At 38.7% G+C, this 16,588-nt stretch overlaps 1 protein-coding gene across 1 annotated transcript; it reads right to left on the bottom strand.

The window, feature by feature from the left end:
* Window positions 1–3,857: 3,857 nt before the first annotated feature.
* On the bottom strand, window positions 3,858–14,623 carry LOC104594069 (uncharacterized). Its single transcript, XM_010254191.3, has 3 exons — window positions 14,197–14,623; window positions 5,058–6,359; window positions 3,858–4,514 (listed from the first exon to the last, which is right to left on the bottom strand). Exons 1-3 carry the CDS (start codon window positions 14,377–14,379, stop codon window positions 4,287–4,289), a joined length of 1,713 nt encoding a protein of 570 aa, XP_010252493.1. The 5' UTR covers window positions 14,380–14,623; the 3' UTR covers window positions 3,858–4,286.
* Window positions 14,624–16,588: the final 1,965 nt, after the last annotated feature.

Here is a 16,588-nt window from a genome sequence, read left to right as displayed (position 1 = left end):
ATGGTAAAATGTGTAATATTTTAAATCAAACTTTTATTACACTAAGAATCCATAAACAGTAAATGATTTTCCACCAATAAGTCTATGTAATGTGATCTATAAAATTATATTCAAAATCCTATTCAATAGTATTAAATATATTCTAGATAATATCATTTCTCATTATCAAAGTGCTTTTTTTTATTCCCAATAGGCAAATCGATGATAATATCCTTATTACTCATGAAATGTTACATACCATGAAAAAATATAGGATCATCTGGTAATGGCATGTAAAATTGACATGGAGCTTATGACAAACTTGAATGGGTATTCATAGAAAAGGTGTTAAGAAGATTTGGCTCTCATGAGAAGTGGATATAGCACGGGTGATGGAATGTATCAAATCACTTTCCTACAGAGTTTTAATTAATGGGAGTTCAACTGATGAGTTCAAGCCTGAGAGAGGCATAAGACAAAGTGACACCCTCTCCCCTTATATTTTTATACTTTGTGTTGAAGCTTTGTCTAGGAAATTAGAAATGGATGCATTACAAATGACTTTAGTGCTTCTAGGGGGATCCAAAATCCCCACCCTGCAATTTGCAGATGACGACATGATTTTTGCAAAACCCACATTCCTAACCTATGCAAAAATCAAAGGAATCCTAAATGATTATGCTAATGCCTCTGGCCATCACCCAAATTTTAAGAAGCCCTCTATGTTGTTCTCTAAGGTGTTGTTCTCTAAGGCCTTGTTCACTTTTCGGTAAGTTATTTATCTGGGTAAGTGCATTTATCCATGTTCTTTTATTTCTTAGGTAAATAAGGTAATGACCATTTTAATCATAAAAATCCATTATTAAAAGGGGCATTTGTATCCCATTCAAGTATTAGCAACTTTCCACTTAGGTGGAAAGTTTTTTGCCCACCTAGGAGATGGGTATCATTTTCCTGGGTAAAATAAACTTTCCCTGGTCCCCACATTTAGGAATGGCAATGGGGCGGGGAAGGGACGGGGAGCCTCTCCCCATCCCCGCTAATGGGGACAAGGTTATCCCCATCCCCCGTATTTTTTTATAATGTTAATAATTTTGTTTTTGTTTTTTTTTTATTTTATTTAAAAAAATAAAATAAAATAATTAAAATTTTCAATCTATTAAAAAAGATTCAAACATATTTTTAAAACATTATTATATAGACATATGTGTACATATATAACATATACATACATATATACATATATATTAGTGGGAAATCCACGGGCGGAGATCGGGGTCCTTGCGGGGCGGGGAGTGCTCTCCCCGTCCCCGCTAACGGTGATGAAAATTTCCCCATCCCTGTCCCCATGGGAGGGAAATCATCCCCATCCCCGCCCCATTCGGGGCAGGTCCCCACGGGGATCTGGGAAATGGGGAAAATTGTCATCCCTACCCACATTAATTTGAAAAATGAACATGGGATTCTTGATCAATGGAAACCAAAATCTCATTGACCAAATTTCCTCCCTCTCAAAATCTAAAAAAAGAATGCCCTCAAAGAATATCTAGGGTAGATTACAAAAAATAATGGCTAAAGTTCTCAAAATCCCGGTGGATGCTAGCCCAAAAAATTACCTTGGTGCCCCCATAATCACTAAAAGAGTAAAAGGGTCAATAAGGATGCATTTTCAAGTGTAAAAGATAGAATGATACAAAAATTGGCAAACTACAAAAAGAACTCTACAAATATGATGCCCCAATTCTTCATGAGCTCCTTCAGAATTCCAGGCTCTATCATTGATAAAATAGACAAAATTCAAAGATAAAGTCCCTCCCCCCCAGGTTAGATTGGTGGAAGATAAATATACCTAAATAGAGATAATTTTTGAACTGCAAATTCCAAAAAAGATGTGTCACGGACATGGAGGGGAATGCTCCATGCAAGGGATCTTATTTTCAAAGCAGCCAAATGGTAAGTGGGTAATTGTAAGTCCATAAAGTTCTTGCATGATATTTGGGTGGGGAAAAACCACTAGCTGAAATTTTAAATGGAAATAATCATGATAACGATAGTAGCCTTGTCTCGGATATGATAGACCATGAAAGAGAGTGTTGGAATGAATAGAAAATAAATGCCTTGGTTCCAAACAGAATTTGACAGAAAATCAAACCAATGTTCATATCGAGTTAAGAGGATAAGTTAATTTGGGGTTACAATCCAAATTGAGATGCTCCTTGATAAATAGAAGAGAAGACTCCACAATCTGGCTCTCAAGCATTTGGAATATTAAATTAAAAACCTTTTTATATCTTCTCCTAAATAATAGACTTAGACTTCCTACCTGCGATTTTTGTGGGGAAGAGGATTCAGAACGTATATTAAAAAAGTGTGCATTCACAAACAAATTTTGCAAGTATTAAACCCTTCTATTTAGGATCCTAAGGAGAGCGACCTTTCATTGATGGATTGGTGGATGAGATTAAACAAGGATACAGTAGGAAAAAAGTTCACAAGAAAAGGAAAAATTGCTTGTATACTGTGGGAAATATAGAAAAATAGAAATCAAAAAGTTTTCAAGAAAGCAAATATCCCATCCCAATTTGTAATTGACAAAGCTCTCAATTTATTTAGGGATTATAATGAAAGCCTATTAGAAAACAATAATGACAAATCAACTATATTATTTGGAAACCTCCAAACGTTGGTCACATAAAAGTCAACCTTGATGCATCTCGTAGTAGTGAAGGATTTTGTACAGTGGTAATATGGGAAAGGTTTTAGACATCAAAGCCTATAAGTTGGGTCTTGTCCCTATAAACGTTGCTGAAATGTAGGCTGCTTGGAACCTTAAATATTAAGAAATACCATCAATCCAAGGTGACTCCAACCTTGCCATTTCCTGTCTAAAGAAAAAAGACTGACTGATCCACCTTGAAAGATGAAGCATATCATCACAACCTGCATCCAGTTGAAGGACGAGTTCTAGTTTGGCATTACGTACCGGCACGTGTTTTGAGAGGCTAATTAGGCAGTAGATGGACTGTTTTTTGTTTTTTTGTTTTGTCAGAAAGGACTGACCATTCAGGTCGAACAGTTGGACCATTCGACCCAATAACCAGACCCCTGACCGGTTCAGTCTCCGGATCATTTTTAAAAACCATGTGACAGATTGTTGGGGACGTGTTACCCCCGTTTTGTGTAACCCCTACGGACATTATTAAAAATAAAAATACTTTTCGACAGGAAAAAGAGCCCTTGGGATGAGATCAACATGGCGGACGAACGACCTAAAATTGTTAAATTGGTGTGGACCATCCCCAAACCAATTATTTTAACGGTTCTATAAAAGACTCAGAACCAAACAATTATTCATCGGTTCCGCTGATCTCAATACGGAGGCATTCTACAACGTGAATTGTTTTTCTTGTTATTGGTTTCAAAAACAAATTAAAACCATCCGATTTGAAAACAGATACAAAAACACAAAAAACATGTCGTACGTTGTGTGCTTTTTGTTTTCAATACTGAAATAAAAAAATATGTTTTTAAATCTAATTTTAAAAACATGTTTTCATCTAACTATTTAATAACATATTCATAAATCATATCATTTTTATATTAGAAAATTTGTTTTTGTTTTAAAAACCATTATTTTGTGTTGGTTTATTGTTTTTTTAACCAACTTACTTTTCCCTTTCAAAACAAAAACAGAGTTCAAGAACATCTTTTTGTTTTTTGTTTTCTTGCTGATATGGCGATTCCAGAAACAAATGAAAACAAAAACATTAGTTGTTGAATATTCCCATCTATTAAAAGAATAACCAAGCTGTATTAGCAGTTCTTGCATCAAATACTCTTCAGAACCTGAGAACTTACAGAAGAAAGCAAAAGAGTGGTAACAGAGAACAAATCAGTGATGATTAAAATAAAAGCTAAAATTTCCAAAGTGGATGAATTCCAAACAAACGAAATAGAAAATATCAAACAAAGAACTAAGTTTGGTCAATCACAAACCAAACCTTTAAGAGAAACTAAAAACAGCCCGATTATAAGGGTGTCCATTCAATAACATTCTCTGTGACACGACTAGCTGATGAAGTGGGAAAAGCTGGCACTCAAAAAGTCAAGCATCTTCTTTATCACCTTTCAAATACAATAGTTACAAGCTCACATAATTATTGGAACTGAAACACAGTTGAATAAATTTCACTTAGCAATAAACATATGGATTGTATTGTTCGTCTAGTGCACCGGAATGAACACCTCAAAAGTCTCCCTGCCCTTGGCAACTTTCACCATGTCAAAATAAACCTAAAATTTCACCTTCAATTCTTTTGATGCACAGCTATTCTATGGATGTCCATCTCCTTTAACATGACAGAACGCCCGCACGAGTCGCATGGAGCTGTTCTAGACCCACAGACACTTTCGTGCTCAGAAAGTCCTCTCAATCGATCTCGAGCATCTGTTGCAGAGGTCCCAGCTTGAACCATGTCCCCACAGAACCGGCATGTAATTAAGCGCAGGGGGCAGACAGTGGACTGGTGTTGAACCTGTACAACATGAAGATTAAGACGAATTAAAATACATGTTCATACCCATTAAGTGGTCATATCCAGTTTTTGAGACAAAACCTATTAGGTTTTTAGTAAATAGGCATAAAAAAAATATATGCATTCTGAGTAATTGGCCTTCATGTTCTTCCTAAAATATGGAACTGTGTTTGATGCATTTAAGCATTACCACTTATTTCATGGAGGTTTTGATGTTTCCCTCAAACCAGCACTATATTTAATCAATCTAAAATCTTGCAACTGATGGAGGACTACCACCCCCCCCCCCCCCCCCGCCCCCGGAAAAAAAAAAAAAAAAAAAAAACAAAAACAAAACATTTCTTGACCTGGGCCGAAAGAGTGGTGATTTCTCATCATGTGTAACAGTGAGAACCCAAGCAATCCAAGGGATAGACTGTCAATTGTAATTCATAGATTGATAACTGATGGATATAAGGTATAGAAAGCGTGGAATTTTCAAAGGGAAACTAATTAGGATTATATATATATATATGGAAGAATTTTGATCATTCTATTGCTTACCATCTCTTCCTTCTCATAGACTGCTCCACAATGGCAGTGAAGTGGCTGATGGAACACTTTCATGTGCTTCTCCATCTCTGCCTTCTGGAAGGCTCGTCTGCATCTCTCACAATGCACGTGGTTTGCAGTCTCCTCCTTTCTGAGAACAACCCCACATCCAGAATGCTGACAGACAACATTGTGCCTACTACAAAAAGCTTCATGCAGTGCAATACTCCTACTAGGTATATAGTGCTTACAGTTCCAACATGCTACAGAGTCCAAATCCAGTGTTGATGAGGAAGAAATTGCTTGTTCACCAACCCTATAATTATTATTATTATCTTTAACTCCAACAGTAATTTGATATTTTGTTGTTCCCTTGAAGCCATAGACACCAATGCTATAGATACTGCCCAGGCTATCGTCATTAGAGTTGAGAATCAAAACCTTTGAACCCACATCATGGGACGACAATTGGTGCTGATGCTGATTTGGGAATAAGACAGGATATCTGGATACATAGAGATCAGTATCCCCACCATTTGTATCTGCTTCTATCTTAACCTCAATACTGGAAAAGCCAGAGATTACTTTGCGACTAATTTCAGTATCTATTGTGAACTTGTAATAGTTGTATTTACCTTCCTCAACAATTCCAGATTCAGCCTTTCCTAGTGTGAGAGGGATTAAGACATAACCATCTGTCCTCTCTGAAGCCGAATCTGGCCCTACTATATCAACCTCAATATCTGTTTCCAGTACAGATACACTAGAAGATGGCTTTAGCTCTAGAACCCGCAATTTGTAGCTTAGTTCTCCATGGTTGACCATGATTACATCACCTTGAGAGAGAGTAGCATGCTGCCGGAGGCTTGTTTCAAGAATTGCCTTGTGATTGGGTATGTCCAGGAAGCCCCTCCCATCTGGTTGTAATTTGGCATATGTTCCTTTTTGTAGCCTAACATAGCGAACCTCAATCAAGGGAACCTTTGGAGGGTCAGTAGGGAATAAATTACTCCATACATAAGGAGGAAGCTCAACATATCCTTCAGTTGCAGTGAACTCCAGAACACCAGAGTGGGTAATACCTTGGCTTTGCTGTTCAGTGGCTTCTGTGATTGGAGAACCCTCTTTTTGAGCCTTTGAAAGTTGAAAGTACATAGGCCCTTTATCAAGAGCGCCTTGATCAGACAATTCAGTGAAGCAAGAAGGTGGCAACTTGATCTTATCTCCATAGCCCTGGTAAGGCACAGCTTCTAAAATACGAAAAAATATGACACCATTCCCAGCTAGCAAACTTTCTTCCATTTGCTGATTAGCCTGTGTTAGAAATAAAAGGCTTTGTGATTAATTAATTTACTTGTATTCATGAAATTAGCCATGAAAGTGCTAAATATTGAAGGGAAAATATGAACAAGAGAAAACAGATATTCTTGCATAAATTGTGTTACACATCCCTACCAATCTTCCAAACATTATAAATGCATAAACTGATATCATCTTTATTGAGTATCCAGAATCATGTTTTTTGTTGTGGGTGCCTGTGTTTCTATCCTTTCATTCCTTTCCCCCTTTTTTATTGGGGGAAGGAAGGTATTTTGGGTGGGAGTGATGGAAGGACTCAAAATCACCATGTATCAGATATGCTAGGCAGCCAATCAGCAATTGTTGGTGATAAATCAGCTTAAAATGTGTTGAACATGTGTGCAATCTAATGACCACGATCTATAGGCTTTTTTGGGAATGAAGACATTTTTTTTAAATCTTGGCATATTACATCATGGTTCAATTAAGGAGGACATCTCCCATAGAATTAGAGTTTGATGGGTGAAATGGAGGGATGCATCCGGTCCTATGCAATAGGAGAATACCACTTAGGCTAAAAAAAATTATAAAACAGTTATATGACTAGTGATGTTACATGGAGCAGAGTATTGGAAAGCCAAGAAACAATATACTAGAAAAGGAGTGTAACAGAAATGCCAATATTGAGATGGATGAGTAAGATATCTGAAAAGGACAAGATCAGAAATGAACATTTTTTAGGAACTTAGGAGTAGCCGCAATAGGAGATAAAATGAGGGAAATATACTAAGATGATTTGGTCACATGCAAAGAAGATCATCAAAATTCAACACTAAGAGAAGAAGTGACTTGTGGCAAGTTCAGGGTTTGGAAGAGATAGGGGCAGGCCAAAAAGGACATGGGTTGAAGTAGTGAAAATGATTTGAGGGCCCATAATTTAAAACTGGATATGGCACTGAACAGAACAGAATGGTAGAACAGATTTAATGTAGCTGATCACATATAATTGGGGCAAGGCTTAATTGAGTTGAATTGAGTGTAGTTTAGTATAGGCGATTGTTCAAAGGTTTAAGTGTGGTTCAATCTTCTACAGTCACAAACACACCTTCCAGATATAATAGGTGATTGTTCAAGGCTCGAGTACGACTCAATCCTGAACAATCAAAAAATGCCCCACTCCATCCCTTCCCCTTACACAGATGAACAAAAAGATCCCAAAATAATCACCAAAGCATATAAAATGCACTTAGAATTTGTTCCAGTATAGACCATAGACACTCAATGTCTAAGTAATCTTGATCAAAATTGTCTCCATTCAATTGAAATTATCATCCTCTATAACAACCTGGAAAATGATAGAGATGATCAATCAAATCCATACATCTTTGTTCTGTTTTAGACAGATTATTTTCCAGATTATCTTAAAATTTTAGATGTGCATGCTCCATTATCTTCTTCCTTTCTTATTGTAGCTTATAATGTTTCAGTTGTAAAGATGTACTGTTAGGAAGTTGTTCTATCTGATTGATCTTTCTTCTATGTGCTACGAGAAGGCTAAATTTGGGCCCATAACTAAGAAATAGATATAGTGGTGTATAGTATCACTATTCAATCTTTAATCTTCCATGACCAGTAGAATTCCTTCAGCCAATGCAAACCTATGAGGAGAAATCCTCACTCTTCTTTGTAGTTGAGGATTTCCATAAATAATCTTAATAAGCTATGAAGTTTGTCCGGCAATATGGCACTGAAGCATGTTATAGTTGCCCTTCAAATAGATGGTACAATACTTTACAGGGACTTGATTTTAAGGAAAATCAGCTTTTAACTCATCATAAAGAAAACTATATGGACATAACCCTGGAGGGAAGTAGGGAACTTCCCTACATGACCTGCCACATTTCAACCACATGGAGGGATGATCTAGACAAACTGAGCTATACACCGAGAAAAGGAACTCACTAGATTGACCTGTAATCCACCTTTTAAATATGCCCAAAGAAAAGAGTTTATTATAACCACGAGACAAGGGTTTCTTTTTTTTCTTTTGATAAATGATATAAGGTTTATTAGAACATAGTTAAGTATCACAAGATTACAGAGTACAACCAGCAGAGGTGCGAGATGCAGCCCCAGCCATATAACCAAATTACAACTGAGCCCAGAATAATTCAGACTTATGCACCACCTGTTTTGCAAGGAAATCAGCCATCCCGTTAGCCAACTTCCTTTCCCATTGGACTGAAATTGTCATATCTCTTACCAGCCACTTAAATCTTTTCATGTATTCTTTGTATTTCCAAATTATAGTTTCAGTTTCCTTCAACCACCCTTACCAGTTTAGAGTCACCTTGAATTAACAATTTATCATAATTTAAATCTCTAGCAAGCTTTACTCCTTGCAGGACAGCTTGGAACTCTGCAAAAACCGAGCCCCCTACTCCAATTGGACCTGAGAACACAGCAATAACATGACCTTCATAGTTTCTAAAAGGAGAAATTTCTCCACATATCATCAAAGGAGAAATCAGAAAATAACTTTAGAGACTTGGCCCACATTAAAGCTCTATATAAGATGCAATCCAGAACTGCTTCCTTTTTTCTTTCTTTATCATTGAACACTCTGCCATTCCTTTCTTCCCATACCGTCCAAATCAATGCAGCCCTGATGCATCTCCACAGAATTTTACCCCTTCTCTTTGGCCAACTGAAGATCGTTGGTTCAAAGAGACTTCTAATCTGAGTAGGCAAGCTCCACCTGTGACCAAGAAGCTCAAAAATCTTTTCCCAGAGACTATCAAGGGCAGGATATCAGAAGATGGTAATAGTTTTCTCCACTTACTTCACACAAGGTACACCAGTTAGGGGACAGGCACATAAAGGGTCTTCCTTTTTGCAAAACATCCAGAGTGTTTATTTTCCCATGGAAAACTTCCCAGCACAAAGCCCCAATCTTAGGAGGAATAGGTTTAGACCAGATTTCATCAGTAGGGCAAAGAAGAGAGTTTGGGTCTGAATACAAGAAAGAGAAAAAGGAGGCACAAGAAAAACGACCTTTGGGGTGTGGAATCCAAATCTGGCCATCTGATTTAGAGAAATCCAGGGCAACAGAATCAAGAATTTGTAACAACGAGGTTGCCCTTTTTGATTCAAGGTCCCTTAAATTTCTTCTTAACCCTAAGTTCCAGCTTAACCCAGTCAACTCAGAAAGGGAAACAAAGTGAGAGACAGGTTCTTTTTTAAACAAAGAAAGAGAAAACAAAGAGGGGAACAGATCTTTAAGGATTGAATTACCAATCCAAAGGTCCTTCCAAAAAAGAATCTTATCTCCAGAGCAAACATCATACCTGATTTGGCTTAGGAAGTGAGGAAGCACTCCACAAATAGATTTGCAAGGAGAAGCCAAAGTAACCCTCGACGATACCCCAGCATCCCAACCATTGCCTGCAGAACCATGGATACTACCAATTACTTCCTGCCACAATCTTCCCCTCTCCTAAGTCCACCTCCAAAGCCATTTACCTAGTAGAGAGGAGTTTTTCTTGTTTAGGTTTCCTATGCCTAGACCCCCTTGATCTTTACTTTTACACGCTACATCCCATTTGATTAAATGATCCTTTCTACCTTCCCCTAGCTCCCACAAAAAATCTCTCATCAACTTTTCTAGCTTCATCACTTCCTTCCGTGGCATTCTAAACACCGATAAATAATAGATTGGCAAATTTGCTAATGTGGATTTTATCAATGTAATTCTACCTCCCATCAAAATATAATTTCTCTTCCAGGTAACCAATCTCTTAGAACACCTTTCCACAACTGGGTTCCAAAACCTACTTTCTTTTGGATTGTCTCCTAGTGGCATCCCAAGGTATTTCAATGGCCAAACAGTTATCGGGCATCCTAAAGACTCTGCTACTTTTAGCTCCTCCTACTCCAAATTCATTCCTGCCACACAACTCTTCTCGAAATTTATTTTCAACTTAAACATATGATCAAATAACTTGATCACCTCCTTCAACTGCCTTGCCTTTAAAGGATCCCCACCCTCACAGAAAATAATTGTATCGTCTGCAAACTGTAAATGTGTCACCACTGTATTAAGCTTGCCTACTATCCAACCTTTAAAGAGGTCCATCAAATCTGCTCTTAGGAAGAGTCTACTAAACACATCCGTTATTAAGGTAAAAAGGAGGGGGAAAGGGGATCCCCTTGTCTTAATCCCCTACTAGCCAGGAAGAAATCCCTCACCACACCATTTACCAGTACCGAGTAATGACAGGTTTTCAAACAACCTTCAATCCATCCACACCATCTCTCCCCAAAACCATAGCATTTCAATACTTCCAACAGGAAAACCCAGTCCACCATGTCATTGGCCTTCTCCAAGTCTATTTTTTTATTTTTTTTATAGATAAAAATTCAATTGATTTCATTAGAAGCAAATGATAAATAGTCTATTACGAGCATCCCAATATGAGGCGTGAGGTGCAGCCTCACTCATTAATACAGAACATCACAAAGTTACAAGTGGGTCTAGTACAACTAATCCCTAGTTACTCCTTGTTTAGCTAGAGAATCAGCAAAAGCATTTGCCTTCCTCCCCACCCATTGTATAGTTACATCCATCGGCTGAGTTATCCATTTGAATTTCTTCATTTCATTTCTGTAAGCCCAAATTACATGAAACCTTTTCTCCTCCTCCTCTTATAATCCTCCACACATTCACTGGCTATCAAAATTTGATCGATAATTTCTCTATCTTGAACAAAAGCCCCTTGAGATTGTGAAACCAAACTAGGGAGGACCTCTTTCAACCTCAACGATAGGACTTTAAACATAATTTTATACATGCTAGTCACCAAACTAATAGGTCTAAAATCTCTAGGACTAATGGCATCATCCTTCTTAGGGGTATCAAGGCCAAGAAAGTGGAATTGATCCTAGGGCTAAGGAAATGTTCCTCAACAAATTCCTCAAAAACTGCTAGCAAATCATATTTAATTATCTCCCAACAATCTTGGTAAAAAGCCATTATCAAGCCATCCGGTCCCAGAGCTTTAGACCTATCCGTTGAGAAAACTGCCTTTCTAATTTCTTCTAGCTCAAAGTCCTTTTCCAACATCCTTGCCGCTTCTAGGTCCAACCTTAGCCAATCTAACCCTTCCACCATCACTCCTACATCACTCACCTTCTTATATACTCTCTTAAAAAATGCTCCACAAAAGAATTTGCAATTTCCTCTTGGCTCCTCAAGATTTCACCATTTATTTCCAATTTATCCACAAAACTTTTTCTTCTTCCATTGGCTATTGCATGAAACAACTTAGTATTGTCAATCACCCTCCTTAATCCATTTAAGGTCCATCTTAAGCTTCTTTCCTCCTCAGTCATCAACCTTTGACTTTCCTTTTGATCCAACTACTCAATTCTAGAGGTCACATTCAACTTTCTTTCCTCAACTCTTCCAAACACATCCCTATTCCATTCCTTCAACTTGCCCTTTAAATGTTGTATCTTTCTGTGAAACCTTACTCATTTCCAATCAAAAGCCCCCACCTTCTCATTCCACCAATCTTTCACTCTACTAGTAAATCCGGGATGGGTGAGCCACATATTTTCAAATCTAAAAGGAGTAGGACCTGTCAAAAAGTCTTTTGTGCCTATTCTAATTGGGCAGTGATCTGAGGTAACCCTAGGCAAAGCCCTCACCATCATCCCTCCCCAATACTCCTCCCAAGCAACATTGAACACAAATCTGCCCAACTTTGAACAAATGGGGGAGGCTTGAAAATTGGACCAAGTGAACCAGGTCTACTGAATTGGTATTTCTTTTAGTTCACAATCCTCAATAAACTCATTGAACCTCATCATGCTTGTGGGAATCACTTGATTGGGGTTGTTTGTCTCATTTGTAAATCTTATCACATTAAAATCACCTCCTAGGCACCACAACCCCTTCCAAAGGCCTCTAATATCATAATGCTCCTCCCACAATTGGCCTCTTTCTTTTTTTTTGTTTTTTTTCTTTTGATCAATACAATTGGCCTCTTTCTCTATACCTAACTGGCCCATATATGTTTGATTGCACTCAAGTGAAACCATCCCTCACATTCTCTATACCTAATTGGCCTCTTCATTTCTCCACATTGTGAGTAAGCCACCAAAAGCTCCCAAAGATGGCACCACCACCCAACTTATCCTCTAGAACTCCACACACTTCTGATCCATCTCTATCCATATCTGCTACTTTTGTTTCCTGCAACATCACTATATCTGGCTTTTCCTTTTTAAGCAAGTCTTTAATAACCCTTCTCTTCCTAGCGCTACCCTCTTACATTCCAACTTATTATTTTCATTTACCACTATTTTAAAATCCCCAAAATCTTCTCCTTCCTCTACTTCTGCCCTTTCCTTCTTTTCCCTCTTGCACTAAACTCAATGTCACCTTATTGATAAAAAAAAAAAATGTCACCTTCTACATCAGACCTCAATCTCTCCACCTCCAACATCTTTTTCTTCCTAGCTTCTACTTTCTTCCCTTTCTTTTTGGTATAGATACTAACATTCCTAACCTCCTTTAACTGCAATCCCATCTGCTCTACCACTCCGCTACCCATCTCTCTCTTACCTTCCTTCTTACCTGCTACCTTCCTCCTCTCTCATGCTCACTACCATCCTGTTCACCCACCTTCTCAAGATCATTAATTGAATCTTCAACATAGCCTTCTCGGATCTTAAGTTCATCTAGAAAATCGCACCAACTTCCAAATTCTCTCCCCTTGCTCCATGCTATCCATCCCCTTCACACTATCCTTCTCTTTTTCTTTCTCTTCTCTCAACTTCCCACTTGGCTCAACAACATGCAATGGTTGGTAATCTGTGGTATCTGCAAGCATAGGGAGAGCATCAGTGTCCTTAACCAAATTGACGATTTTACCTGGAGAGAAAGGTTTCTCAAAAAAGAAGGGGACGAGACCCTCTGGACTGGAAAGCAATCCCTGTAGATCATTTTCAGCTGAAGACGACTGCAGACAGACTTTGCTGGTAATACCCAATGAACGCTGATCATGGACGCCTACTAGAGTATCCTCGTTTTGCCCGGGAGAAGAACTATTAACTCCCCTCTGAATATCCTGTACTAGTTGATTCTCTGAATTCAGACTTGGACTTACTGGCCTCAGGTTTGTTCCCTACCGATGGAACTCTCTTCTCCCCTTCGAACTACCAATTCAGCTTCAGAATTTGAAGGAATATGATGGGTTCCACTATGATACCGGAAAGACATTATACCCTATATCCAATCAACAACCAGTATTCTGGTCGTCGATTAGTAACTGCCCCTAAGAGAAGGCTTTATTGAACGTTTGAATTAATGATGAGGAATTGCAAGATAATCTGTATATTGTGACTTATGTCCTCCAATACCTGTAAATTTCATCATGCAATTTCCTTGCTTTCTTTCTTTTTGTCACGTTTTTTGCATTTTATTTTCAGAAGAATTTCTACAAACTCGATTCAGTTCCTTGACTTCTCTTCATGGACTATCAATCAGTCGGCGAACCATTTCTGGTTCAAGTTCAAAAGAAAAAATGTAAAATGGAAGATTCTAGTTGGGAATCCATATAAGATTGGAAGATACTATATTCGATCCCATTATCTAAAATCTAAATAGTTTATAAAAACAGTTTCCCTAACCACCCCGGTCTTCCCCCCTCAAAGAGGATGTAAAAGGAAGCACCCATAACAATTAATGAACAATGAAATGTCTAAGTATAAAATAATTAAAAATTGTAAATTTAAACACAAACCGACCGATCAAACGAAACTATAAGCAATAATGATGGAAGTCGACCTTGAGTTGGGCTTCAGCCGCATCGAGCCTTCGAATTCTTTGAGCGGTTTCGATGGCCTCTCGTTGGCGAATGGCTTCTTGTTTGGCTTTCTTCTCCCTTTCAAGTCTTAGCCTCGCCTTCTCTTTCCTTTCCTTCTGTTCTCTCTCAAGCTTCTCCCTCGCGGCTCTCAGCTCGAAATCCATTCTGTTACGAGGTCCTTCGAGTTTCGAACAATTGATTTGTAGAGAGATTCTTCGATAAAATAGGATTCAAAATCTCAATTCCAAATTTCAAATAGGAATCGAAAAGAGGAACAAAATTCTACTTTTTAAGGAGCTAGATCTTCGAATTTCTTGTTGGAAAAGAAACGATTGGTGATGAATCTTGGATGCCTGAATAATCTAGAATTTTCGTTTGGTTTGTATATTTGTGGGCTCGCAGTCTTTAACTCGGCGGCTCGGTAGCTGACTGGAACCGGTTCAGTCAGTCGATTAAAATGAGCTTGGGCTGGGCTTGGATAATCAGGGCCCTAAATATCCCCAGCCCAAATCACAGGCGACCACGTTGATATGTCGAAAAAACACCAACTTTTAACGGGTGTTCAGTCGTTAGCTAAATAAATCCGGTTCAACCACCTGCAAAAATACAAAACTCAAAAAGTAGGGTTATTTTGAAAGTTTAAGATCATTTGAACTCTCCCCTCCCCATCTCTTGTCTTCATCTCCTCATTTCCTCCAAGCCCTAACCTGGGCATCCCGCCGGCCACCTTCAAAAGCCCATTCTAAACCCTTATCCCACCACTTACACTACCACAGCTCCTTCCAGCAAGAACATCATCTTCGTCAGTCCTGCCCCGTGAGCCCCCACCAAAACATTGCATCTGTTCAACACCTCAGAAAGCTCTCGTAAATTCTTCATTTAATTAAGTGAAGCTCTAATCACATGGTACCCCAATCCTTTTGCCACCCTCACCAAGTCGTCTTCATTCATCAACATTCTTGTTCTTTTGCGTGAAACAAGGACCAAATTCGGTGTTCTGGAGTATTGAACACTAAAAAAAAGCTGTACAACTCGCAGACCTGAACAAACTAAAACTTTTAAGTAACTTTTTAAATGAAAACTAAACAAACTAAAACTTGCCTTTTCTTTCTTAAATTTCACAGGAGAAATGCATTTTGCACGGAAACCTGCATTGCTTGAACGTCTTCGCCTTTTGATCCCATTCTCAATGATCGAACCTCCTTCTTTTCCTGCCTTTCCTCCTCTTTGTTCTCTTTTATGCTCTTGAACACCCTAACTTCCTCAACAACCGTCTCCTTCACCTTCTCGCTACCAGTCGCAATAGCATTGGCATCGACCCTGAACCATTCTTGGCAATTTGATTTTGATTCGGCAAATTCAGCTTAGTGCCTACAAGAGCGACACGATGTTGGCAACTGTCTCTGACATTGAAGCTCCTTATAGAAAATTCTTGCGTTCTAGGGCTTGAATTCGCCATTTCAACTCAGAGATTTCTCGGAGGAGCGCTTTCCACTCCGAATTCTAGTATAATTCTTCACGAATCCATCATTGCTCTTCGCGGAGCCACTATTGCTCTTCTATGAGCCATCTTATTTCTTCTCTGTCCCAATCCAATGAATTTGAAGATGACGAATAAGCAAAAGCTGGAAACCTCTTGAGGCTGAGTGAGGAGGAACTTGCAGACTTAAAACGGGGTGAATTTGAGCTTTGGAGGGTTTTTCGAAGCCCGTGAGATAGGATTAGAGGTGGTTGAGGAGGGTGGAGTCGGAGAGGAATGGAGGATGCAATAGAAGGCTGAATGAATTCCAAAGAGGAATGGACTTGAAACGGGGTGAGTTTTTGCATCCGGTTCGACCGAACATGTCCAAGTAATGGTCAAAGTCCCATTAACGTTTGGATCTTCCAGCCCCATCAACATGTTTTTATTTGATTGGCAAGTTCATGCGTCTAGTGCACCCACAGGTGTGACTCTTAAAAATGTCAACTGGCTTAGTTGGTAAGGTCTTTAGCTGGTAGTTGTAGTGGAGATTTGAGATGGAATCCCGCCTTCACCAGGATCTAAGGTGATATGGTCAGAATCATGAGTTTTTAGTTTTAGAGCCTACTTGGGAGGAATTAGCTAAATATTCAACTAAGTTAGTTTAACTGTTTTGAGACGCTCTGAATAAGCTATTTAAAAAGGCTGAAGGGGACAACCCTTAAAATGACTAACTGATAAATGATAGTGATTTAGACTCTCTGAGATTTTGTGTGTGTGGGTGGGCGGAGGGTGTCACTTCTGAAAGCCATAAGCACTGTGGAACATGAACAGTTATTTTTGGTACAAAATCTAGAAAACCCAAATAGACTATCAGCAGGGATAGAGCCAGGGGGACCTAGGGGAGCCATGCC

This window comes from Nelumbo nucifera, chromosome 1, assembly GCF_055504915.1.
Source record: "Nelumbo nucifera cultivar China Antique chromosome 1, China Antique-T2T, whole genome shotgun sequence".
NCBI lineage: Eukaryota > Viridiplantae > Streptophyta > Magnoliopsida > Proteales > Nelumbonaceae > Nelumbo > Nelumbo nucifera.
Note: the sequence above shows the minus strand (reverse complement) of the source record. Positions and strands in the feature narration are given on the sequence as shown.